Source organism: Elgaria multicarinata, chromosome 8 (genome assembly GCF_023053635.1).
Source record: "Elgaria multicarinata webbii isolate HBS135686 ecotype San Diego chromosome 8, rElgMul1.1.pri, whole genome shotgun sequence".
NCBI classification, from domain to species: Eukaryota; Metazoa; Chordata; class Lepidosauria; order Squamata; family Anguidae; genus Elgaria; species Elgaria multicarinata.
In genome coordinates, this window is record NC_086178.1 from 541,816 (window position 1) to 563,777 (window position 21,962).

The window sequence follows — 21,962 nt, forward strand, 5'->3', positions numbered from 1 at the left end:
GGACTCGATGGCCTTGTAGGCCCCTTCCAACTCTGCTATTCTATGATTCTATGATAATGTCCGGATGCAAATCCATGGTGCAACCACACTTGAATGATGTGTGCTGCTCTGGGCAATGTATATTGCAGAGCTGGGGAAGGTGCTGAAAAGAGCACCTAGAAGTGCAGTCCTATGCAGGTTTACCCAGAAAAAAGTCATACAACTCCCAGCATTCCCTAGTCAGCTGTACTGGTCAGGGCATGCTGGGAGTTCTAGGACTGTTTTCTGTCTAAACATGCATAGGATTATTCCTTAAAATGATCAAGGGGCTGGAGCAATTCCCTTACCAGGAAAGGTTACCAAATGCTGGGATGGTTTAGCTAAGAAAAAGGTGGGTGAAGAGGGACATGATACAAGCGTGAGTGGTGTGGAGAAAGTGGATAGTGAGAAGTGTCCCCCCTCTCTTTTATAATCTAGATCGAAGGTCATCCAATGAAGCTAAATGGTGGGAGATTTAGGACAGATGATTATTATTATTATTATTATTATTATTATTATTATTATTATTATTTATTTATATAGCACCATCAATGTACATGGTGCTGTACAGAGTAAAACAGTAAATAGCAAGACCCTGCCGCATAGGCTTACAATCTAATAAAATCATAGTAAAACAATAAGGAGGGGAAGAGAATGCAAACAGGTACAGGGTAGGGTAAGCAGGCACAGGGTAGGGAAAAACTAACAGTAGAAAGTAACAGTAGAAGTCTGCACAACATCAAGTTTTAAAAGCTTTAGGAAAAAGAAAAGTTTTTAGTTGAGCTTTAAAAGCTGTGGTTGAACTTGTAGTTCTCAAATGTTCTGGAAGAGCGTTCCAGGCATAAGGGGCAGCAGACGAAAATGGACGAAGCCGAGCAAGGGAAGTAGAGGCCCTTGGGCAGGCGAGAAACATGGCATCAGAGGAGCGAAGAGCACGAGCGGGGCAATAGTGTGAGATGAGAGAGGAGAGATAGGAAGGAGCTAGACCGTGAAAAGCTTTGAAGGTTAACAGGAGAAGTTTATATTGGATTTATGTACTTCTTCAAACAGCACATAAACAATGGAATTCTCTGCCACAAGGCCACCAACTTGGATGGCTTGAAGTGGAGGTTAGATACATTTATGGAGGAGAATGGAGATCAAAATGGAGAGGCGGGCAAGAAATATTTTTTTTTATTATTATTATTATTATTATTATTATTATTATTATTATTATTACTACTACTATTATTAGGCGCTCAATGGCCCCCAGGCACGATGACTATAAACTACCTCCAGGAACAGAGGCAGGGTGCTGCTGGGCACATGCCCTGCTCGGGGGCTTCCCATTGGGGCATCTGGTTGGCCGCTGCGAGGAACAGGATGCTGGACTAAGAGGCTTCGGCTTGATCCAGCTGGGCTTTTCCTATGTCCTTTCATTCAAGAAGGAGGCTCAGACAGTGGGCGAAGTTCAACCACCAGATCACCACGTAGACTTTTGCAGCAGTTTACGTAGAGGATCCTCCAGCCTTCTTTTCCATCGGCTGCTACATCTTCATCGAAGGAAGGTCTATCACCGCCCATTAGGCAGGATAGCTAATTGACCCTCTGTATTCAGCGGCAGTATGCCGTGAAGTGCCAGGTGCTGTTAACAAACAATGGGTATGTTTGGCCCCTGGCCTTCACTCCCCCTTGCTTAGATGCTTCCAGGGGCATGTCAGTGGCCGGCTGCTGCTGGAAACTAAATGGTGAACTAGAGGGACCTGCTTGGATTCATCCGGCAAAGCCGTTCTTATGAACCCCACATTCGAATAGCTAAAGAGAGCGCAGAGAGTTCTGTATCAGAGCACCTGCCTTGCAGACCGTGGGGCTCAACCCCAGCTTCAACCTCTGGGGCTGGTTCCAGTTAAGATGACCTCAGGCTTTAGCGCTCGCACCTTAATCTAAGACTACCTGGAGTGCCCTGTGGCTGGATCTGGCCGTGGTGGGTTTCTCTAGCCTAGCATCCTGTTTCCAACAGTGGCCGGCAGCCAGGTGCTCCCGAGAAGCTGACATGGAAGCCACGGCCCTTCCCTCCGCCGGAGTTTGGCCCTTCCAGGCCCGCTCCCCTCTGCCCTTGGAGGGTCTGTCCAGCTAATCCAGCCTTCTCCCACCCGGTGCCCTTCCGGAGGCTCCCTCCAGCCTCCCTCTTGGTTTTGGTGCCCTCTGGCGGGCTGGGACCGAAGACGGCCGGAACTGCGGGTGGTGAGAAGCGGTTCCCACCCGGAGCCTTAAGGGCCGCGCGCCGGGCCGCGAAGCTCTATTTGCTGCGCGCGGCCACGTGACCCGGAGGTGCGACTCCGAACAGCAGCCCCTCTCCGGGGCCCGAAGCGGCGGCGGCATCATGGGCAAGAAGAAAGCGGCGGGTCTGGGCCGAGCCCTCATCCGGGAGCGCAGCCAGGGCCGAGGGGGACGCCAGGCCGGAGCCGGCTGGGTAAGGGAGGGAGTGGGCGGGCGAGAGGCCCCGGCTTCGCCCCTTCTCCCGGCTGCACGAGCGCTTCCGCGGGGCAAGAATCCCCGAGTCGCTCACGGGGGCACCTGCGGTTGGAGCAGGGTGCTGGGCGAGGTGGGCCCCGGAGGAGCGGCTCCCCGGAGACCCCCGTCCCCCCTCCGCCCCCCGGGTGTGTTCAGGCCACAATAGGGCGACCCTATGGAAAGGAGGACAGGGCGCCTGTGTCTTTAACAGTAGCGTAGAAAAGGGGATTTCAGCAGGTGTCCTTTGTATATATGGGGAACCTGGGGAAATTCCCTCTTCATCACCACAGTTAAAGCTGCAGGTGCCCTTGCCCTCTTTTAAATCTGGCCTCTCTAGTGTAGCCCCTGCAGCTTTAACTGTGGTAATGAAGAGGTTCCCCATATATACAAAGGACACCTGCTGAAATTCCCTTTTCTATGCAACTGTTAAAGATACAGGAGCCCTGTCCTCCTTTCCATACGGTCACCCCAGGCAACAAGCAGGAGGGTGCAAAGGCCGGGCTGGCTATCATCTGCCTCAGGGCAGGCTTCTTGTGCCCTCCTGATGCACAGAACTGGGCCTGTTTAGCCTGGAGAAGAGAAGATTGAGGGGAGACATGAGAGCACTCTTCAAATACTTAAAAGGTTGTCACACAGAGGAGGGCCAGGATCTCTTCTCGATCCTCCCAGAGTGCAGGACACGGAAGAACGGGCTCAAGTTAAAGGAAGCCAGATTCCAGCTGGACATCAGGAAAAACTTCCTGACTGTTAGAGCAGTACGACAATGGAACCAGTTATCTAGGGAGGCTGTGGGCTCTCCCACACTAGAGGCCTTCAAGAGGCAGCTGGACAACCCTCTGTCAGGGATGCTTTAGGGTGGATTCCTGCATTGAGCAGGGGATTGGACCCGATGGCTTTGTAGGCCCCTTCCAACTCTGCTATTCTATGATTCTATGAAATGCAATGGCAGCACTTTTTGCCAGCCTGGAGAATTCCTGCCATTCCTGTTACCTGTTGAGGGATGGGGTTGCTTTGCTAGGAAAGGGGAGTAAAGCGCCCCCGAAGCAGTAGCTTGTGGAAGTGAGGCCCACCCCTTTCTCTTCCACTTGGGACTGCGGTCCTGCATGGTGCTTTTGCATGGAGTGGCCCTCATCTTCCACGCAAAGAAGAGAAACGGAAGTAGCAGCCCTTGAGCCGAGTGGGTCTGTGGGTTGGCTTTCTTGAGCAGATGTGCAGTCCTGGGCTTTTTCTTCACAGCTCCACACAAGTGAACTGAACGATGGGTACGACTGGGGGCGCCTCAACCTTCAGTCCATCACTGAGCAGAGCTCGCTAGAGGAGTTCCTGGCTACAGCGGAACTAGCTGGAACTGAGTTTGTTGCGGGTGAGTTATTTGCAAGGATGTTCTTGAACAGCTGTCTTCCAAAGCCCTACTTTTGTGCTCTTTTTGAAAACTTCTGTTGTTCTGCAGAGAAACTGAATATCAAAATCGTTCCTGCTGAGGCTCGGACTGGTCTGCTGACAGCAGAAGAATCTAAAGCCATCCAAAAGCTGCATGAGCAAAACAAGCATTTCTTGTGCATACCAAGGAGGTGAGTGTATTGTGATTCAGGGTCGTGTTGACGTTTCGCATTCTCTGCCTCTGCCCACAGCCCCTGTGTTTTGTGCCTGGCTTTTTTTACATCTTTAAAAATCAATATGCTGACTTATTTTAGCATGTCACTAGTTTGGTAGCGGCTCTACATGTCTTTGGTCAGACGTGTTCTTAGCAGCATGGAAGGTCTGTGCTGGAGCAGCCACGTAAAAGGCTGAGCATGGAGGCCCGAGAACGGGTGCAGCGCATGCAGTGTCGAATGCCCTGGCACCTCTGACTGCAGAACAGTCTTGTGTTACCAAAGGTCTATGTCAGGGGAAGGCAACCTGATGCCCTCCAGATGTTTTGGACTATGACTCCCGTCAGTCCCAGTCAGGATGTCCAGTGGTCAGAAATTACAGGCGGTCTAGTCTGAAACAACTGAAGGGAACCAAGTTGTCTGCTCCTGACGCGTGTTTCAGTTCTGCTGGATTAGAAATTATTTCCTCCAGTTGGAGAGGGAACGCTCAGTTGCTGCATCTGTTACAGGAGGAGAACAACTTCGTTAAGATGCGTTTTGTAGTTCAGTGAGTGCTGAACCAGGTTCCAGGGGGACACCTTTGGCTCTGCTTGTCCAGCCTTTTCTTTTTCTACACCCTGTTCTGCTCTTCTGTGGTGTCAACCTTTCCTTCCTTCTCCTACTCTCAGTGGATGACTGGCTGATCGCTATTTTCTCCTGAACTTTAAACACTCGGAAACTGTCCCTGTGTGCCTCGCCCCCTTCCTTTTAGCCTCTATGCCCTGTTCTTCCAGGCTCATTCTGAACCTACCATATTTCTTCAATTCTAAGACTCACTCCCCACCCCCCCTATAAACATCTCTAAAAACGGGGTGCGTCTTAGAATCGCGGATGTGTCTTAGGGTTTTTTTCCTGTTGGTGGTACTGAAATTAGTCTGCGTCTTACAATCAATGGCGTCTTACAATCGAAGAAATACGGTAGTTCTGTTCCACTTTTCAAGACAACCCAGTTTGCCAGCAGCATCTCCCTGGATTGCTGACCGGTTGTTTGCTGCGTTGGAGCAAATCTCACTTTTGTCTTCACGTTGGATGTGCCTGTGGCAACTTCAAGGCTCCTGTGCCTTTTCTGATCTACTTTCTGTCTCACTTTGTGATGGGTTTCTCCAGGCCACCCTGGGACAAGCAAACCAGCGCAGAGATGCTGAATCAGGCAGAAAGAGACCACTTCTTGGACTGGCGGCGGCGGCTGGCTCGGTGAGTGCTCCCTCCCTCTTGGCCTTGGGCATTCTGCCGGGGACTGCAACCGATCACCCAGCTGAAGTCCGAATGCAATCCCTCTGGATGCTGTAGGCTGGAGCCACGAGGCAGAGTATGCAGGAATCCAGTCTTCTGCTTGCCTATGTTTTCACGTGAGCCTTTGTACCATCTACTGGCCATCTTGGGTATTCCTCTGTGGAGGAGAAAAACAATGCGATGGGAGACCTGGGTCGTTAGCCACAGTCCTGGAGGGTGCAGGGACGTATCTGGCACGGCTGGATTAAGAGCCCGGTTTGCCTGTGGACTTGTCAACATCACCTCTGTGCAAATTGCCCGGAAGGGTGACCTGCCCATTCATTTTGCTGTGTGGGGGTGGGCACGTGCTAAAGGCCAGTGCAAAGCATGTCGCACATCGGAAGCGTTCTAGGCCGTCATTGCTGCAGTGTTTTAGGGCACAATCCATCAGCCAGAAGCCTTGCAGGAAGAGCCTTGAGCTCCTCCCGCCAAGTCTGGTAGGTGTGACTAGCAGAGCTTGCTGGCGGAAGGTGCCCTCTGGTCCTCTGAATTGCGGGAGTCCAAGCCAGGCTCACGCTTCTTCCGCAGAATGAACGTTGTTTTGTGCCAGAATGGCCTCTTGTGGTGTCTCTCTTTTCCTGGGCTTCCAGACCTGAGGTCCTGATAGTTCGTTTGCTTCAAACGTATACAAGTACTTACCAAACCTGGGGTGTCTCAGAATGGGCATCCCCGCCTTCTCTCTAATGCCGGGTGGGAACCCGCTTCTACCACGTGGCCTGCTCTGACCCCTCCTGTAACATCCAGAGCAAAGTTTGTACATTGATTCAACCACCGTTACAAAAACGAAGTGGGATCTCATAGACCCATTAGTCAAACCTCCGTCACTGGCGATCGGAGGGGGTGCTTGCGAGGGCTTCTGCTTGTGGCGGTGGTGGTGGTGGTTCCCCACGTCTCAGCCACAATTTCCGAGATGACATTAGGAATGGCAATAGCAAAACGTAAGCCAAAACACCAAATGAAATTAAAATGGTAGCGTATTTGTAATTTCTTAAACAGAATCACGAGAGATTAAGTTAAAAGGCGCCAAACCCCACGAAATGCCCCAGAAAACAGCAACCGCTTCAGACGGCATCGAAAAACTGCCCAAAAGGCTGCCGTGCGAATGGGCAGAGGAAGGGGAGAAGATTCCGTCCCGGGTTGGGGGACAATCCAAGCGGGGTCTGTGGCCAGGAGGCGCGTGCAGAAGCCGTGGCCGGGAGTGGCCCGTGGGTGGTGCTGTTGGTCCTGTTCGTCACGTATGCCCACCCCCCACCCCCTAGGAAGGGGGTAAGACCCACAAGGAATGTTGTAACCATAGTTAGAAAACAGTCATATAGATATGAAGCCTTGGATTTATGAATCACAGTTTCCTAAGTGGCCGGTGTTGTTTTTTCTCCCTGTCTCTTCAAGGCTGGAGGAAGAACAGAAACTCCTTTTGACCCCGTTTGAACGGAATTTGGATTTTTGGCGCCAGCTGTGGCGAGTCCTCGAAAGAAGGTAAACCCGAAAGGCTGCTTTCTGTCTGCAGCTTTTGCCCGCTGCAGCGGTCGCAATTGTGAGTCTCTTGACCTGTGAGGTGGAGCTCAAGTCCGTCTCCAGAGCCCATGCCGTGGAGGCAGCGAGGAGGCTGACTTGCAGAGGCAGTCCCTGGCCAGGAAAGCAGGCGGGAGCGACTGGTGCGAAGGATGCCCTCGCCTGTGGGACCCAGAGGAGTCTGGCTGGCGGCATGCCTCATGGCACTCAGCTGCACCTCACCGAAGGCGCCTCTCTCTCTTTCTCTCTCTTTCTCTCGGGGGTGGGGCTGATGAGCACAGGGGAGTGAGCCTGGCCAGTGAAAGCAGCGCCTTTTCTTTCGCAGTGACGTTGTGGTCCAGATAGTGGATGCCAGGAATCCTCTCCTGTTCAGATGCCAAGATCTGGTAGGTGACGTGATGACCCTGGCTGGCTTCACTTGGCAGCTGCTCCACCGGCCCTGGGCGTGGGAAGAGGCTGGTCCCGGGGGCCTGCTAGAGAGGGCCTGCGCTCTGTCCCAAGCCCAGCCGGATGGGGCCTAGAACCCCACCTCCTCCAGCACTCTGCCAAAATCTGTGGGGGGGGTGGTGAGCTAACAAGCAGGTGGTTATTTTCTTTTTAGTAATCCACATTTGTTACCCTATTCTTGCTCCCTAAAAGGATCAAAACCAAGAGACTGCTATTCGCTCGCCCTCTTGAATGAAGGCAGAGCATGTAGCTGTAACGTACGCAGAAATGGCTGTGGGAATGCAGCTGTGCTCTCCTCGAGGCTGCCGTGGCAGGAGAGCCTCTGTCATTCAGGCAGCGTAGAGAGCGTTCCGAAGTGCCACCCAGCATTTATTTATTTCTTATTGCATTTATATCCCGCTTTTTTCTCCAAGGAACTCAAGGCGGCGTACATAATCCTCCTCCCGCTCTCCATTATTTATCCTCACAACTCCCAGTCCGACATTTTAGCCACTGCACCACCCCTCCCTGAGTAAATGATGTGTGTGTGTGTGTGTGTGTGTGTGTGTGCGCTCATTCTGCACATCCGTAGCTCTCTTCGTTTCGACCTGGCGGCAGTTTGGGCGCGTGGTGGAGAATGGCAGGAGCCCTCTGTTGGGAGCCGCGGCTCATCCTAGCTGAGAGGAAGGAGTGTTTGCGGGATGCGGCCTCCTCATCTTCAAGCCCGTCTGCGACGGCCAAGGACTTCTGGGCTTTTCAAACAGGAAGGCTGCAGCTCTCTGGATTCCCCTCTAGCCCTCGGCTTCCCCTTCGTGCCGAGAAGGCTGCCAAGGCAGGAGACCTTTGGCTCAGTTGATGTCCTCTTCAGAGGTGGCAAAGGCAGCTTGAAGCACTGGTCCACCCAGGGCCCAGGTTCTGCTGAGATGAGACCGCCAAGTTCGCATGTGCGTGTGTGTGTAGGGTGGGGGAGCATCCTGAGTCAGAAAAGGCCGGTGAAGGCCATCTCATCCAGCCTCCTGCCCCGTGCGCTTGTGCACCAGGAACCAATCGCCTCCAAGTGCCCTTCATAGAGCAAAGCCTGCCCTGCATGCAGGAGAGAATAGGAAGTCCTGGAACGAGGAGCCTGGAGGGCATCCAGACGGCTCAGCTGGGTCAGACCCGGGGGGGGGGGAGGGGACCTCTGAGTAAAGCTGGACGTAGCCCCCCACCCCCAGCGGCAGGCCGAGGGAACCGGTTGGGGCGTGAAGAAGACACCGTCTTTCGGAGCGGCCAAGTGTGTCGGAGCACTCTGGGACCCTTGCTCCTCCTCCTCCGTGGGGGAAAGGCCCCATCCCGGTTGATGGGGCAAGCGGAGGATCCCCAGGGAGGGCCGCCCCCCCCCCTGCTTTTTCTGTGTACGCTGGATGGTTCTACCTCTGTTTTTGCTTGCTTGCACCTTGCAGGAATGCTACGCAAAAGAGATCAGCCCCGAGAAGGAGAACCTCATTCTGCTCAACAAGGCGGACCTGCTGAGTGAGGGACAGCGCTCCGCCTGGGCCCGCTTCTTCGAGGAGGAAGGGGTGAAAGTGGTGTTCTGGTCAGCTCTGGCGGAGGGCAGGCGGCTGGCAGCGGACTCTAAGGTAGCCCTGGGCACGGGCCGGGCCGGGCAAGAGCTGTGGTGGTGGCATCCGTTTGGGCTGCCTATGTGCCTGTGCCTTCCATGAGCAGTGGTTGGACTTCAGGATGTTTGCTTTCCTGCAGCAGCCTCCTGCCAGGACACTTCCCACAAAAACAATTCTAGGTTCAAAAGCCTTTCCGCTTAAGAGATGAGCAAAGGCTCTTGCAAGGGGACCGTCACGGTGGTGGTAAGATAACCTCCACTTGGCCTTATAAGCAAGACACGTGTGCTGCGCTCTCCACTCTTGGGCTGACTCACGGTGTAGCCTCCCTGTTTCCTTGGTCCCCAACCTGCAAACAAGGACGGCCTGGCTGAAGGGCCGAGCAAAACGTGCAGGCCCACGCCACGCATTCCGGTTCTTTACACTCAGACGACCAACCTCTTGCAAAATTGCAAGGGCTGCAGTCCCGTGCCTGCTTAATGAAAACGTGGTCCCTTGTGGTTGTTGGAGACTTTGTGGCCGTGTCTCTCGGCTCCCTGCAGCAGGTTCTGTCGAGGGAGAGAGCCCCCCCCCCCGTGATGCGTGTCCTGTTTCCTTTGCTCAGGAGACAGAAGCGGTGGAGCTGCCAGACCTGGGTGATGACCGTTCCCATCAGCAGGAGCTGCAGACCTCGGACAGCAGTAGCCCAGAAAGTGGCCCCGGCTCTGGCTCAGGGCCTCCTGTGAGCCAAGAGCAGGAGAGCAGCCAAGAGGAAGACAGTGACGTGTACGAGGACTGTGAGGAGGAGGAGGAGGAAGAGGCTTGGCTGACCTGCTCTGAAGATGAGGAGAACAGAGGGCAGCCTGTGGCTGGTCCCTTGTGGGGAAGCAGGACTGGCGACGCTGAGATCCAGAGGCCGGAGCCCCACTGGAGCAGGCCTATCAAGAACAGCAGCCACCTTGTACAAAGAGATGAACTCCTGGAGATTTTTAAATCGGTCCACGCTGGGAAGAGGAAGACCAGAGAGGGTGAAGTCACGGTTGGGCTGGTGAGTGGGTGGCCCTGCCTGTCCGCGCGGGACGCCCTCTCCTTGGGCCTCCAGTGCTCCCTTCGTCTATGTCTGGGTGGAAAGTGGGCGGGGACCCTCAGCAGAGCAGCTGGGCAGGGCTGGCCGGCCGGCCGGCAACTCCTGGCAGGGAATTGGACAGATGGGGAGCCAAGAAGCGAACCGAAGGGTCCTCCTGGGTCACAGCTTGGCACAGCCAAGGGCTAAATTCTCCTAGCTGGTCACAGGGAGAGGTTTGGACCATGTAGCCGGGGCTCGGTTGTGGGGCTGTTTTTGAATGACAGGGTTAAGCTATTGAATAGGGCCCAGGCAGGGTGTTTATTCCTCACTACTGAATGGCTGTGGCCAGGTACTGCTGGGCTTTGGGGAGGGGGCGCTTCTAGGCCAAGGTGTGGGGGATGCATATATCCCTGGCAGGGTTTGGAAATCATGCTGCGAAGGTTGTCATTCCTTTTGAGGGAGGGGAAGGTTGTCCCAGCATTCTCTTGTAGCCTATCACGATCCTCACCTGGGACCCCGAGCAGGACGGGTCTTTCCCACACATCTTGCGCCTTGTAAGTGCTTAAGGGTCCTGTTTCCTTCTTGCAAACCTAATATCTCTCTCTCCCCACCCCCCCTCCCCGAAGTGATTTTTGGCTTGGGTTTAATCTGGGACAAATCTCATTTGGGAGGTGGGGCATTTATTATTATTATTATTATTATTATTATTATTATTATTATTATTTATTTATATAGCACCATCAATGTCAATGTACATTATATAGCACCATCAATGTACATTTCCCCACAGGATGGAGACCGCGAGCTTTCGCAAGCCTCACTCCATCTTAGTGGCCCTTTTTGGCACACAGATGCCAGAGTGGCTGTGCCAGGCCTGCCCCAGTGCCAGCACCTTCCTTCCTTCCTTCCTTCCTTCCTTCCTTCCTAGGTGGGCTACCCCAACGTTGGCAAGAGCTCGACCATCAACACCATCCTGGGAAAGAAGAAGGTGTCCGTGTCTGCCACGCCAGGTCACACAAAGCATTTCCAGGTACTGCCAGAAGCCGCAAGAGTGTTGCTAAGCCTCCGGCTGAGAGGAGGTCTCGGTTTCAGCCCAGGTTGCCCCCGCCCGAGAAGGGCTGAAATGCTGTCTTGCCTTGCTCTCCGTTCAATGCCAAGGAGGTTAAAAGGGAGGCATGCTCTTGTTTTAGCTTAAAAAGGTGAGCAGGGGTGGCGGCTGGATGTGAAAGAGAGCTGTGGTAGCAACATATGAAGTTCCGAGCAGTGGGGAGGACTTGAACGGAGGAAGGGTTGGCTCTTGTGCGCCAGATCTGGGGCTCGCGGCTCTGCCTGGAGCTTGGGTCTCTCTGGGGGGCCGGCCTCGGTCACCCCGCCCCCGTCTCCTCCTCACCCTGCCTGCAGAGGCAGCTTGGCTCAGGCGGGGTGGGTGGGTTTGAGTGTGCCCGGGGGAGCCCTGGCTGAGCCCGGGGCGTTTCTGCCCTGCAGACGCTGTATGTGGAGCCAGCCCTCTGCCTCTGCGACTGCCCCGGCCTGGTGATGCCCTCCTTTGTTTCCACGAAGGCTGAGATGATTTGCAGCGGGGTCTTGCCCATAGACCAGATGAGGGACCACGTCCCGCCCGTCTCTCTCATATCCTTTTCCTGATGCGTCTCAGCGCTTCGATGGGGTGAGGGACGAGTGAGGTCAGTCTTCCTTTGTTGGCAGAACAGCGAGAACCTGACGGGGGCTGAGCTGTGTGGCGCCCTAGCTGAAGGAGCACCCTTTACGCTGAATAAATCGCACCGGAGGTTCTGGGTCAAAGGAACAGGGATGCCTGCACTGATTGCAGGAAATATATGTCGCATTGGAGGGTCCTTAGCTCAAGACGGAGGGAGACCCAGAGAGATGTCTTCTCCCTGAGAGGGAAGAGCCTGTAGAAGGAGGAAGTGAGGTCAAAACCCCTCAGAGTGTCAGTCTAGCACCAGGAGGAAGGTCAGCACAGATCAGAGGACTGTCTAGGAAACCCCCTTTCTTCCTTTTTCCATGCAAGTACTGCCATTTAGCTATAATTATTTATTTAATTTATTTAAAGCATTTTTTATAGCGCCACCTCACCATTTCTGGTATCGTGGCTCTTTACAATCGCATATAAAACAATTCCATTAAAAACCCTCAACCCACAGGCAAATTAAATTTATCCCTCAAAGCTGAAAATGGCATAAACTCATAATCAACATCCAATAATGGATCCAAAATAATAATAAAAATCATCTTCTCCGTCCAAGTCTGCCACAAAAACAATGTCTTTGCAATTTTTCGATTTCCCCATAAAGTCAACTTGACATAGAAAAATGGTTCAAACTGTAATTGGCGTGACATTAAACACCACACATCTGTAACTGCCAAGATTGTAGGAAGAGCCCTGTCCACATCTATCTGGAGAGAGGCTCCAGAGAGAAAGACTGACCAAGGTGGGAAAATCAAGCCTGAAGTGGAAAGGGCCAAGATGTAGTACAGGATGGCAGATAAGCCCCGTGGTATGTAGCAAGATCTGGAAAACCAAACCCACCACCCTTTAATTGGAAGTTGCATCCTTTTCAAAGATGTTCTTGGTGGAAAGGACACGTGCACCCCATTGCGGAACAGCATTAAGCTTTTGGAAATATTTGCCAAGTAAAAGCAAACATCAACAATTTGAGGTATAGTATTCACCTTAAGTGTATTAACCTCACCCCATAGACTCCGCTTTAAAGATGCCCATCTGTCGACTTCTTGTGAAGTATCATTAAGCAGCTGGTTTACATTTAACTTAATCATTTGAGGTACATCTCTAGGGATCATTATTCCCAAATAAGTAATGAAATCTGGGCATTGTCGAAATTGCCATTTAGGGTATACTCGAGTGTATGAGCTATTTCCAATTGGCATTATTTCTGACTTTGACCAATTAATTGAATAGCCTAAGGATTCACCCAAAGTACTGATCGGTTTCATCATTATTATTATTATTATTATTATTATTTATTTATATAGCACCATCAATGTACATGGTGCTGTACAGATAACACAGTAAATAGCAAGACCCTGCCGCATAGGCTTACAATCTAATAAGTTGTAGTAAACAATAAAGAGGGAAGGAGAATGCAAACAGGCACAGGGAAGTGTAAACAGGCACAGGGTAGGGCAAAACCAACAGTGTAAAGTCAGAACAAACTCAATATTTGAAGGCTATAGGGAAAAGAAAAGTTTTGAGCTGAGTCTTAAAAGCAGTGATTGAGTTTGTAGTTCTCAAGTGTTCTGGAAGAGCGTTCCAGGCGTAAGGGGCAGCAGAAGAAAAAGGACGAAGCCGAGTAAGGGAAGTGGAGGTCCTTGGGCAGGCGAGAAGCATGGCATCGGAGGGCATGGCATGGCATCATCAAAGCATGGCATCATCAAAGGTGTAACTGACGACTGGTGCTTCAAGATAAGCAGTGGCCCCATGGCAGCGCGTATTTCCCTCTGCTCACCTGTCCTGCAGTGCGCGAACCAGGCTCCAGCCCTCATCGTCATCCCCTGGATACTCTGGGGGCAGTTCCAAAGAGACTGCTGGGGGTGAGCTGGTCTTGTGCAGAAGTTCTGCCCTGCAGGTGTACAACCACACGCACACACACACACACACACCCCGAGGTATTTCCTTCACTCGCTCACGTCTGCCAGCGCATCCCACGGCCCATCTTGGAGGCCACGTATGGAATCAACATCATCCGGCCTCGAGAGGACGAGGCGCCTGATCGGCAGCCCACGTCAGAGGAGCTGTTGACCGCTTATGGATGTGAGTCACGGCCCCGTGGCGGCTGCCACCGCCTCTGGCTTCCCTGTTGGGCGTGGCCACACCTGCGCCCTCTCCCCCCAGCGGAGGCCGGCTCAGCGTTGCCTGCCCACCAGCCTTGCCTCCCTGCTGGAGGCCTTTGTGGTCCCTGAGATGGGGGGGCGGGGGGCTTCCTTTGTGCCCTCTTAGCCCAGGCGGCTCCCGTCCCAGAGGAGCGTTTGCCTCGCCGAACTGATCTCAGCAGCTGCCTTGTAACCTCAGGTCTCTTTCTTCCCTCCTCGCCCAGACATGAGAGGCTTCATGACGGATCACGGGCAGCCGGATCAGCCCCGCTCAGCCCGCTACGTGCTGAAAGACTACGTCACTGTATGTTGTGTTCACTCCCGAGCGCCAGCCGGGGTGGGAAATGGAGCTCGTGTGCGGTTGGATTAGAAACTGCCCCAGGCGCTGAAGGAGAGCCACGAGGGGGGGGGGGGTCATGCTGGGCACTCAGGATATAAACATACCATTGAGAGCGGGGGTGGGGGGACTGAGGGGAAATAAAAACTTGGGAGGAGGAACATGTTAAAAAAAAAATCCTCAGATATAGCTTTTTGGAAAGTAGCCTTTTCCCTTCAAAAGTACAGTCTGATTTGTAGGCCGTAGAAGCAAGAGTGGATTCAGACTCCTTTTATTTGGGGAGGAGTGGGAGGGCAGAAGGCAGAACGCCAGATATTTGGGGCTTCGACTCCCAGAAGCCCCTGCCATCATGGTCGGTGGTCAGGAGTGCTGGGAGTTGTTGTCCAAAACCCACGGAGCTCGACTTCCTGCCCGGCACGGCAGAATTCAAACCTCCTCCTCTTCTCGCCTGATCGTCCCCCGCTTTCCACTGAGGCCCACAGAGAGGATTGGTAGTTGTGGGACTTTTCGCCTTACTAGTAGCATTGATGTTCTTGCTCTTACCAAAAGAAAGCTTAGACGAATGGCCCGAGTTCACTTGCTGCTCCAGAGGCAGCCAGGGAGCCGAGGTGCAAGAGCTCGTGGTGAGATCAGCCCCTTTGGACTCCCCACCCACCCCTGCCCCACGGTCTCTTGCAGGGCAAACTGCTTTATTGCCACCCTCCCCCTGGACTTGACCCCCAAGACTTCCAGCTCTGGTGTGAGAGGCGTGTGCCGAGCGGGAGCGCACAGTGCCGTGCTGAAACTCAACCTGGCAGGAATCCAAAGATAAAGCAGCTTGAAAACCCGGTGGACGGTGCCTTTTTCCATCAGGTAAGGGGTGGTTTGTGCATGCTCCGGAGGCACTGGCAGGACTCTGTTCTGCTCCTGCTGTGAAGAGCGGCTCCTGCTGTTGGACGGCCCTCCGTCCGATTGTACAAAAGTTTAGCAGTGTTTTTGTGGCAAAAGGCTTTGGTCAAAGGCGGTTAGCGTAGCTCAGTTTGCCTGAATGGTTTCAGTGGGGTCATGCGTCCTCCTTCCTTGGTGGCTTCCTAGACAAGGCAGCCTGACTTTGGCAACCCTTTCTAGGGTTCTTTCTGCAGTGCGAGGCACAACCAGACCTGGGCAGAGAGAAGGGAGCCAGGTTGGGGGCAGGGAGCACAAGGATGCGTAGGAATGGCCCGCCCACCCCGTCCCAGCGCTGCCTGCTGGTCTTGACACCAGTCTTAAAATTTTACACTTTAGGTTGTACTTTGTGGTTTTAACTGCCTAGAGAGCTTCGGCTATTGGGCGGTATTTCTTCGATTGTAAGACACCTTCGATTGTAAGACACACACTAATTTCATTACCACCAACAGAAAAAAGAAACCCCTAAGGCACACCTGCGATTCTAAGACGCACCCTATTTTTAGAGATGTTTATATGGGGAAAAAAGTGTGTCTTAGAATCGAAGAAATCGGGTAAATGAATGAATTCTCAGCGTGGACGATGAACCCGGCCTCTCTGCAAGGTGGGCATGCTCGTTTAGGGCACGGCCTCTGTTCCTCTTGGAAGAGCAGTGCCACAGCACCTGTTCTGCCTGCACCAGGTCCCAGGGGCCGTCCCCCCACCCCCGTCCCTTGTGAAGAGGGCCTCGGGCCGCAGGAGCTGATGGCGAAGGCCCTTTTGGCCCTGAGATCCGCCATGGGGAGCGGCTGCCAGGCGGAGTGAGGCCTGGCTTTTGCCGCCTTGAGGCCTCCGTTCGGCAGGTGGGAGTGGGTGGGGCTGGGGGAGCAACAGGTCCAGTGGCCCCACTTCCATCACGGGCGCAGGAGAGCAGGCCTACTGCTGCCTTGCCTCACCCGCTTTGGATTCCAGCCCTCCTGGGCCTTTGCCCTCCGGCCCACCCTGGCTCTGCCTCTCTGGACGTTGCCACCTGCCTCTGGATTGTGTCTCAGGAGTGCTCCTTTCATGCCGCCTGGGCCTCTCTTTCAGGAGAACGCCTGTGCCCTGACCAGAGGCAGCCAGTCCGTGATGGGCTACAGAGCTGGCCCCCGTCCCAGCCCCCTCCGGTGCCCAGCGCCCGGCTCGGAGGACAGCCCCGGAAAGCCCTGGAAGAAGCACGGCAACAGGAACAAGAAGGAGAAGATCCGCCGCATCACCAAGCATTTGGAGGCGTAACGGGGCCCGTCGGACGTGGCTCTCTGGCCCTCTCCGGATGGGCCGGGGGGTGGCCCTTGTCCCAGCCAGAGGAGGGCAGGTGGCCAGGCAAAGGGCTGGGCCCTGCGGCCTGCCCCAGCGGCCCTTCTCAAATGCCAGGGCCAGAGTCCCTCAAGCCCTGCAGCCTCGAGGAGCGGCACCCAGGTGCTCGGAGGCTTCCTCGGGGAGCGTGTGCAGCAGGCCCTGCTCGGCTCTCCCTTTGGCTTGGGATCCTGCAGCCCCATTCAGCGGAAGTGGCAGCTGGAGCAGAAGGCGGTTTTTCGCTCTGTGGGAATAAAAGTTTCTTACATTTTCAACCGTTGTCTTCCTGTAAATGTGGCAACCGAACGAAACCCTTTCTTTCCTTGGGCAGCTTCTTCTTCTCTTGCCTTCCATCAGTCTGTCCAACGGGGAACACCTCTGGAGCCGGGCTGTGCTGAGCGCTTAGCAGTGGGCCCTGTTGTCATCCTGGGTCTCCCCACTATAGAAGGTTTTGTGTCCCCCAATAATTGAGCACCCCTTCTCCAGAAGTCTGTGTTTGTTCCAAAATGCCTACCCTTGCCAATCTTTTACACTCCAGCTGACTTTAGATAGGGTCATGCATTCCCTCCTGATAGCCGTCCATCCGATGAGGCCAAAGGGCCCCAGGAGAAAGCGCACGAGGCAGAGGCAGGGGTAAGAGGAGGCGCGCACCCACACCCACCCCCCGACCGCACAGGTGTTTTTGTGCCAATGCGAGGAGCCTCCAAGCCAAGGTGGGAGAACTGGGGTGCGGCTTCGTTTGGAAGGAGAACATCACTAAAGTAAGCATGAGAGGAACCTGGCGGAACGGGGAGAACGAGGAGTGGGGTGTGGTCATCTTTGGACACTCGCCCCGTGGGAAGGGCAGGAGAGGTGGTCCTGGCGGAAGCCTTGTCCTGGGGTCCCAGAGGGCGCTGCGTCGAGCGGGATGGCTGAAAACGGGCAGGCTCCACCACAGAGCGGTGGCTCGGGCCACTACCAGGCCCCCAGCAGTAATTTATGACTGGGGACATGCTGTCGTCCCCTAACCCAAAATGTTCAGGGTGATCTTGAGATGGAGAATGCAATCGGAGGGGCATCCAAAGGAGAAAGACTTGTAGAAATATATGACTTCAATGTCTCCCTCATAAACTGGATAATTGCAGGTTCTGGTCAGGGCAAGGGGGTTAAATTTCTAAATAAACACATGAGAGAATAGTCTCGGGATGCAGAAGACAATTCTCTTGCACACATACCCTGCACCTAAATTTGTAGATACCCTAAACAATGGTGGCGTGGAACAGAGGGGAGGCCGTACTGGACATAGTTCTGCATGTTGCCCAGGACCTGTGCGTTATACGCGTGTCATTGGATCAATTTGAAACAGTGGCCACAATGCTATCAAATCGTATGTAAGTGGAAAATTGGCCTGGAAGCTCAACGGTTGCTTTCAGAAGAAACTCTTCTAAAATGCAGGAACTAGTAAGGCGGAATTTGAAAGGGGGAGTCAAGAGGATCAAAACTCTCCAGGATGCTTGGAAGTTACTCAGAACCACAACAATAAAAGTTCAGCTAGGATGTATATCTCTGGTCAAGAAAGGTGGCACCAAGTCCAGGAGGTTACCAGCATGGTTAATGAGCAGCATTAAAGAAAAGGCTTCCTTCAGAAAATGGGAGTCTTGCCCAAATGAGGAGAATCAAAAGGAAATTGCACAAAGCAACAATACATTTTGAAGAACATATTGCTGATAGCATTAAGACCAACAAAACAAGTTGCACAACTAGGGAGGCAATTCACAAGCGAGTTAAAGGAGTATTAATGAAGGATAAGATTGCAGGGAAGCCGAATGAATTCTTTGTGTCTGTCATTACTGCAGCAGATGCCTGGACAGATATTTTTACGAAGGGAATCTGAGGAATTGAGGCAAATAATGGTGACAAAAATTAAGTTCACCAAGTTGAGATGGTATCCATCTGAGAGTTCTTAAGAACATTCAGATCTGAAATGGTTGGTCTTCTGACAAAAACATGCAATGTATCCATGCAAAGAGTTAACTGCCTCTGTAGAGGACTGGAAAGTGGCTGGTGCGATGGGGGTCCAGGAGACGAGCCAGAAAATAACGGCCTGTTTGGGTAAGTTGGTTAAAGATGACGTCAAGCAGATAGAGCAGAGGTGGGCTACCTGCTTAAGCCCTCTACAAGAGCTATCAGCGCTGGCCGGCATGGCCAGCCTTTAGTCAACGCTTAAGCCAATGTTTGGAGGCCGTAGCTCAGTGGTGACATGTACAGTGCATTACAGGAGTCCAGCCTGGACATGACTAGTGTGGGGATAACGGAGGCAAAGTCCGTCCTCTCCAGATAGGTCCTCCGCAGCTGGCGTACCAGCCTAAGCTGGTAGGTTGCACTCCTGGACGCCGCGGCCACCTGGGCTTCCCCAGTTAGCTCAGAGTCCAGGAGGACTCCCAGACTGCGTCCTTGGCCTGGGGTGGGGAGCTCTCTTTCCCAACGGGATGAGCCGGGGAGCGCAGCCCTGCTTTGCCAGCTTGAAAGAGCCTCCTTCCTTCTGGCACGACCTGGGGCTGCCTGGCTTCATGGCACGGCTTCAAGCTCGTGGGTGTTCTGGTGCTTTTGCCAAGGGCCCCAGGGCCACGAGCCGATGAGGCTCTGTGTTTTGCGTCAAGAGGGACAGATGCACTGGGGTCAGCCAAAATGATCAAGAGGCCGGAGCAGCTCCCCAATGCGCTCGGGGCTTTTTTGCTTAGAAAACAGGTGAGTCAAGAGGGACAGGATAGAGGTGTGTAACCTTACCCCTGGTGTGGAGAAAGCAGGTGAGAAGTTTCCCCCCTCACGCGTAATATTAGAACCCCATTGGGGTCAGCTGATGGGTGGGAGATTCCGACAGATCAAAGGAAGGACTTCTTCACACAGCACAGAGTCACGACTATGGAATTCACTTCCCCAAGATGTGGTGACGGCCACCAATTTGGATGGCTTTCAAAGGGAGTTAGGGAAATTCCTGGGGGAGAAGGCTTTACTAGTCACGAGTACAAACACCCGAGGTGTCTACTCAGAACTGGCTGCCAAACCCAGTGAGGCTGTGTAGTCGTTACAGAGCTCTCACAAGATGGCTCCCGTGGACCACACGCTCCCACCCCCCCTGCAAATCTGTGAAATGCCCACATCTCCAAACATGCCTTCAGTTGCTGGGAGTTGAAGGTGTCAGTATAAATTTAGTTTTTAATTAATTCAAAATAGTTAAAACAGAAATACTGGATGCTGGATTTTTTTCCTTCCAGATCAGTGTACAGGAAGACCTATCTGCGTGCCCAGACCTATATCCCAGAATCTGGCTTCCTTTAACTTGAACCCGTTATTCCGTATCCTGCACTCTGGGAGGGTTGAGAAGAGATCCTGGCCCTCCTGTGTGACAACCTTTCAAGTATTTGAAGAGTGCTATCATGTCTCCCCTCCATCTTCTCTTCTCCAGGCTAAACATGCCCAGTTCTTTCAGTCTCTCTTCATAGAGCTTTGTTTCCAGACCCCTGATCATCCTGGTTGCCCTCCTCCTGCTTATGGGCTTCCCATTGGGGCACATGGTTGACCACTATGCAAACACTGCTGGGCTGGATAGGCTTTGGGTCTGACCCAGTACAGGTCTTCTGATGTCCTGGTGTCCTCTGCCAGGGGAGGGCAGTAAAGACTTAGCCTTCCCAGATGGGTCTGGCCGAAGATTCTTTGCTTGGGCGATGGAAGGATGTCTCTGAGTGCACAAGCAACTCTCTTTCCCATGGCAGGGAATGATTGTCAGGGAAGATGAATTCTTCACGCATGGTGCAAACCTGTACACCTGAGGTTTGGAAGCTGATTGGTGAGAGATTCAGGACAGAAAAAAGGAAGTACTTCTTTACACAGCACGTAAACTATGGAATTCACTAGCGCAAGATGTGGTGATGGCCACCAATTTTGATGGCTTTAAAGGGGGGTTGGATAAATTCCTGGAGGAGGAGGAAGAGAAGGCTGTCAACAGTTACTAGTCAAGATGGCTACAACCTTCAGTACTGGAGGCAGTAACTTGACACAACTTGAGAGGTATAACTGAAACTTGGTGGGTTGATTCCCATGACTGGAATACAATAATTGAAGGGTACTGAAGAAGTACAAAAAGAACTGAAGAAATAGAAAGGGAGCACTGTGTGCTAAAAAAACACTTAACCCCGCAAAGAAATACAGGAGGATGAGCCTGGGAGCCCTATCAGGAGCTTGCTGCCATCGAATGCTTCCCACCGGCCCTCGGTAGGAGCCCAGGCCTTCCCCGTGGGGGATCCTGACCAGGACGTCTAGTCAACGCATGATCCGGGAGAGAGGAGTGCTGACCCTTCCAGCAATTCAACGTGGATTTTGGGACTCACTTTGCCTCACGGCACTTCCGTGGTTGGAAGAATAATTGTATGTGATCATCATTAGCCATTTTTAAAACTGATGTTTTGAGGCTCCTCTTAACAGTTGCTTTGCTTTGCTTATTTTGTTTGGGAGAACATACTGTAGGGATTGGTATGAAGTCGTATCAATGACCCCACCAGTCAACCCCAGCCTGGAGGAAGCCGGTCCTTGCCCTGAAGGGTTTCGCCCGACCCTGAGCTTCATTGCTGCCCCTTGCAGGAGCTGCTGGGTTGTCCCACTGCGTGCGTGCGTGTGTGTGTGTGTAGAAGGTCCCTGCGCCCAACTCACTGGGGGAAGGCAGCAGCAGCGGGGGCTCCTCTCTCCCTTCCATTTCCAGGGTGGGCTTTTCTTGTGCCAGAAGAGATTGATAGCATCTCTTGCTGCAGCAGCAGCAGCAGCGCCCACCCAGGCCCAATGGGACGGGCCCTTATCAGCTCCACAAAGCTGGTGACTCCCGAGGGCTCAGGCCCCCATGGCCGGCCGGCCGTTCTTCCTGCAGCCTGCCGGCCTCAGGCCATTGTGTCTGCAAGCCCAGCCCAGCCCAAGACAATGTGGCGGAGAGAGCCAAGGGTGGGGTCCCTGTGGCCTGCACTCTCTGACCTCTCCCACCACGCTCTGGTCAGTGCACGGCTTCTGCCCAGGAGCCGGGATGCACATGGTCTGGGACAATAGCCGCTGGGCTGAGGTGGGTGGGTTGGCTGGTGAGCTGCTCAGAAGTCACATGCTTGCCGCAGTCCATTTGCCCAGATCCTGTGCGCCTTTGTTTCCCTTCTGATAAGAGGGAGGCCTGGGAGCCAGATAATCTCTTCCTTGGAGACAACCCCCCACCCCCGTCCATGCAGTGGCCCCTGGTCCTTTTGTCCTGCGCCGACTGCATGGCAAGGGGCGAGGGCGGGGCTAGGCAGGGCTGCTGCCCGAAAGGAAGTGGCCCAGAACGGATGCTTGTGAGCTGCCAGGGTGGCAGGGGTGGGGGTGGGGGGTCATTCTGTGGGATGGCCGGAGAGGTCTGTCCAGAGGAGACTGCAGCATGCCAGGCCCAGCACTGGCCTCACCTTAACCTGAAACACATTGTGCGAGGTGTGTGTGGGGCGGGCGGGCGGGGGGGGGGGAGATTTGATCAAACTCTCTTGACCCAGATTTGCCTA

At 53.5% G+C, this 21,962-nt stretch overlaps 1 protein-coding gene across 1 annotated transcript; it reads left to right on the top strand.

Moving 5' to 3' along the window:
- Positions 1–2,339: 2,339 nt before the first annotated feature.
- On the top strand, positions 2,340–16,694 carry LSG1 (large 60S subunit nuclear export GTPase 1). Its single transcript, XM_063131704.1, has 14 exons — positions 2,340–2,470; positions 3,748–3,874; positions 3,962–4,082; positions 5,250–5,336; positions 6,804–6,890; positions 7,252–7,312; positions 8,795–8,971; positions 9,555–9,977; positions 10,924–11,025; positions 11,481–11,623; positions 13,661–13,785; positions 14,069–14,148; positions 14,860–15,033; positions 16,174–16,694. Exons 1-14 carry the CDS (start codon positions 2,381–2,383, stop codon positions 16,357–16,359), a joined length of 1,983 nt encoding a protein of 660 aa, XP_062987774.1. The 5' UTR covers positions 2,340–2,380; the 3' UTR covers positions 16,360–16,694.
- The last annotated feature ends 5,268 nt before the right edge of the window (positions 16,695–21,962 follow it).

What these genes read in the sequence shown, in the direction of transcription:
- LSG1 (XM_063131704.1), top strand. Translation starts at nt 2,381, where the DNA reads ATGGGCAAGAAGAAAGCGGCGGGTCTGGGCCGAGCCCTCATCCGGGAG. An exon ending in GCCAGGCCGGAGCCGGCTGG is followed by an intron (nt 2,471 to 3,747) that starts GTAAGGGAGGGA and finishes TTTTCTTCACAG; the next exon opens with CTCCACACAAGTGAACTGAA. An exon ending in TGGCGAGTCCTCGAAAGAAG is followed by an intron (nt 6,891 to 7,251) that starts GTAAACCCGAAA and finishes TTTCTTTCGCAG; the next exon opens with TGACGTTGTGGTCCAGATAG.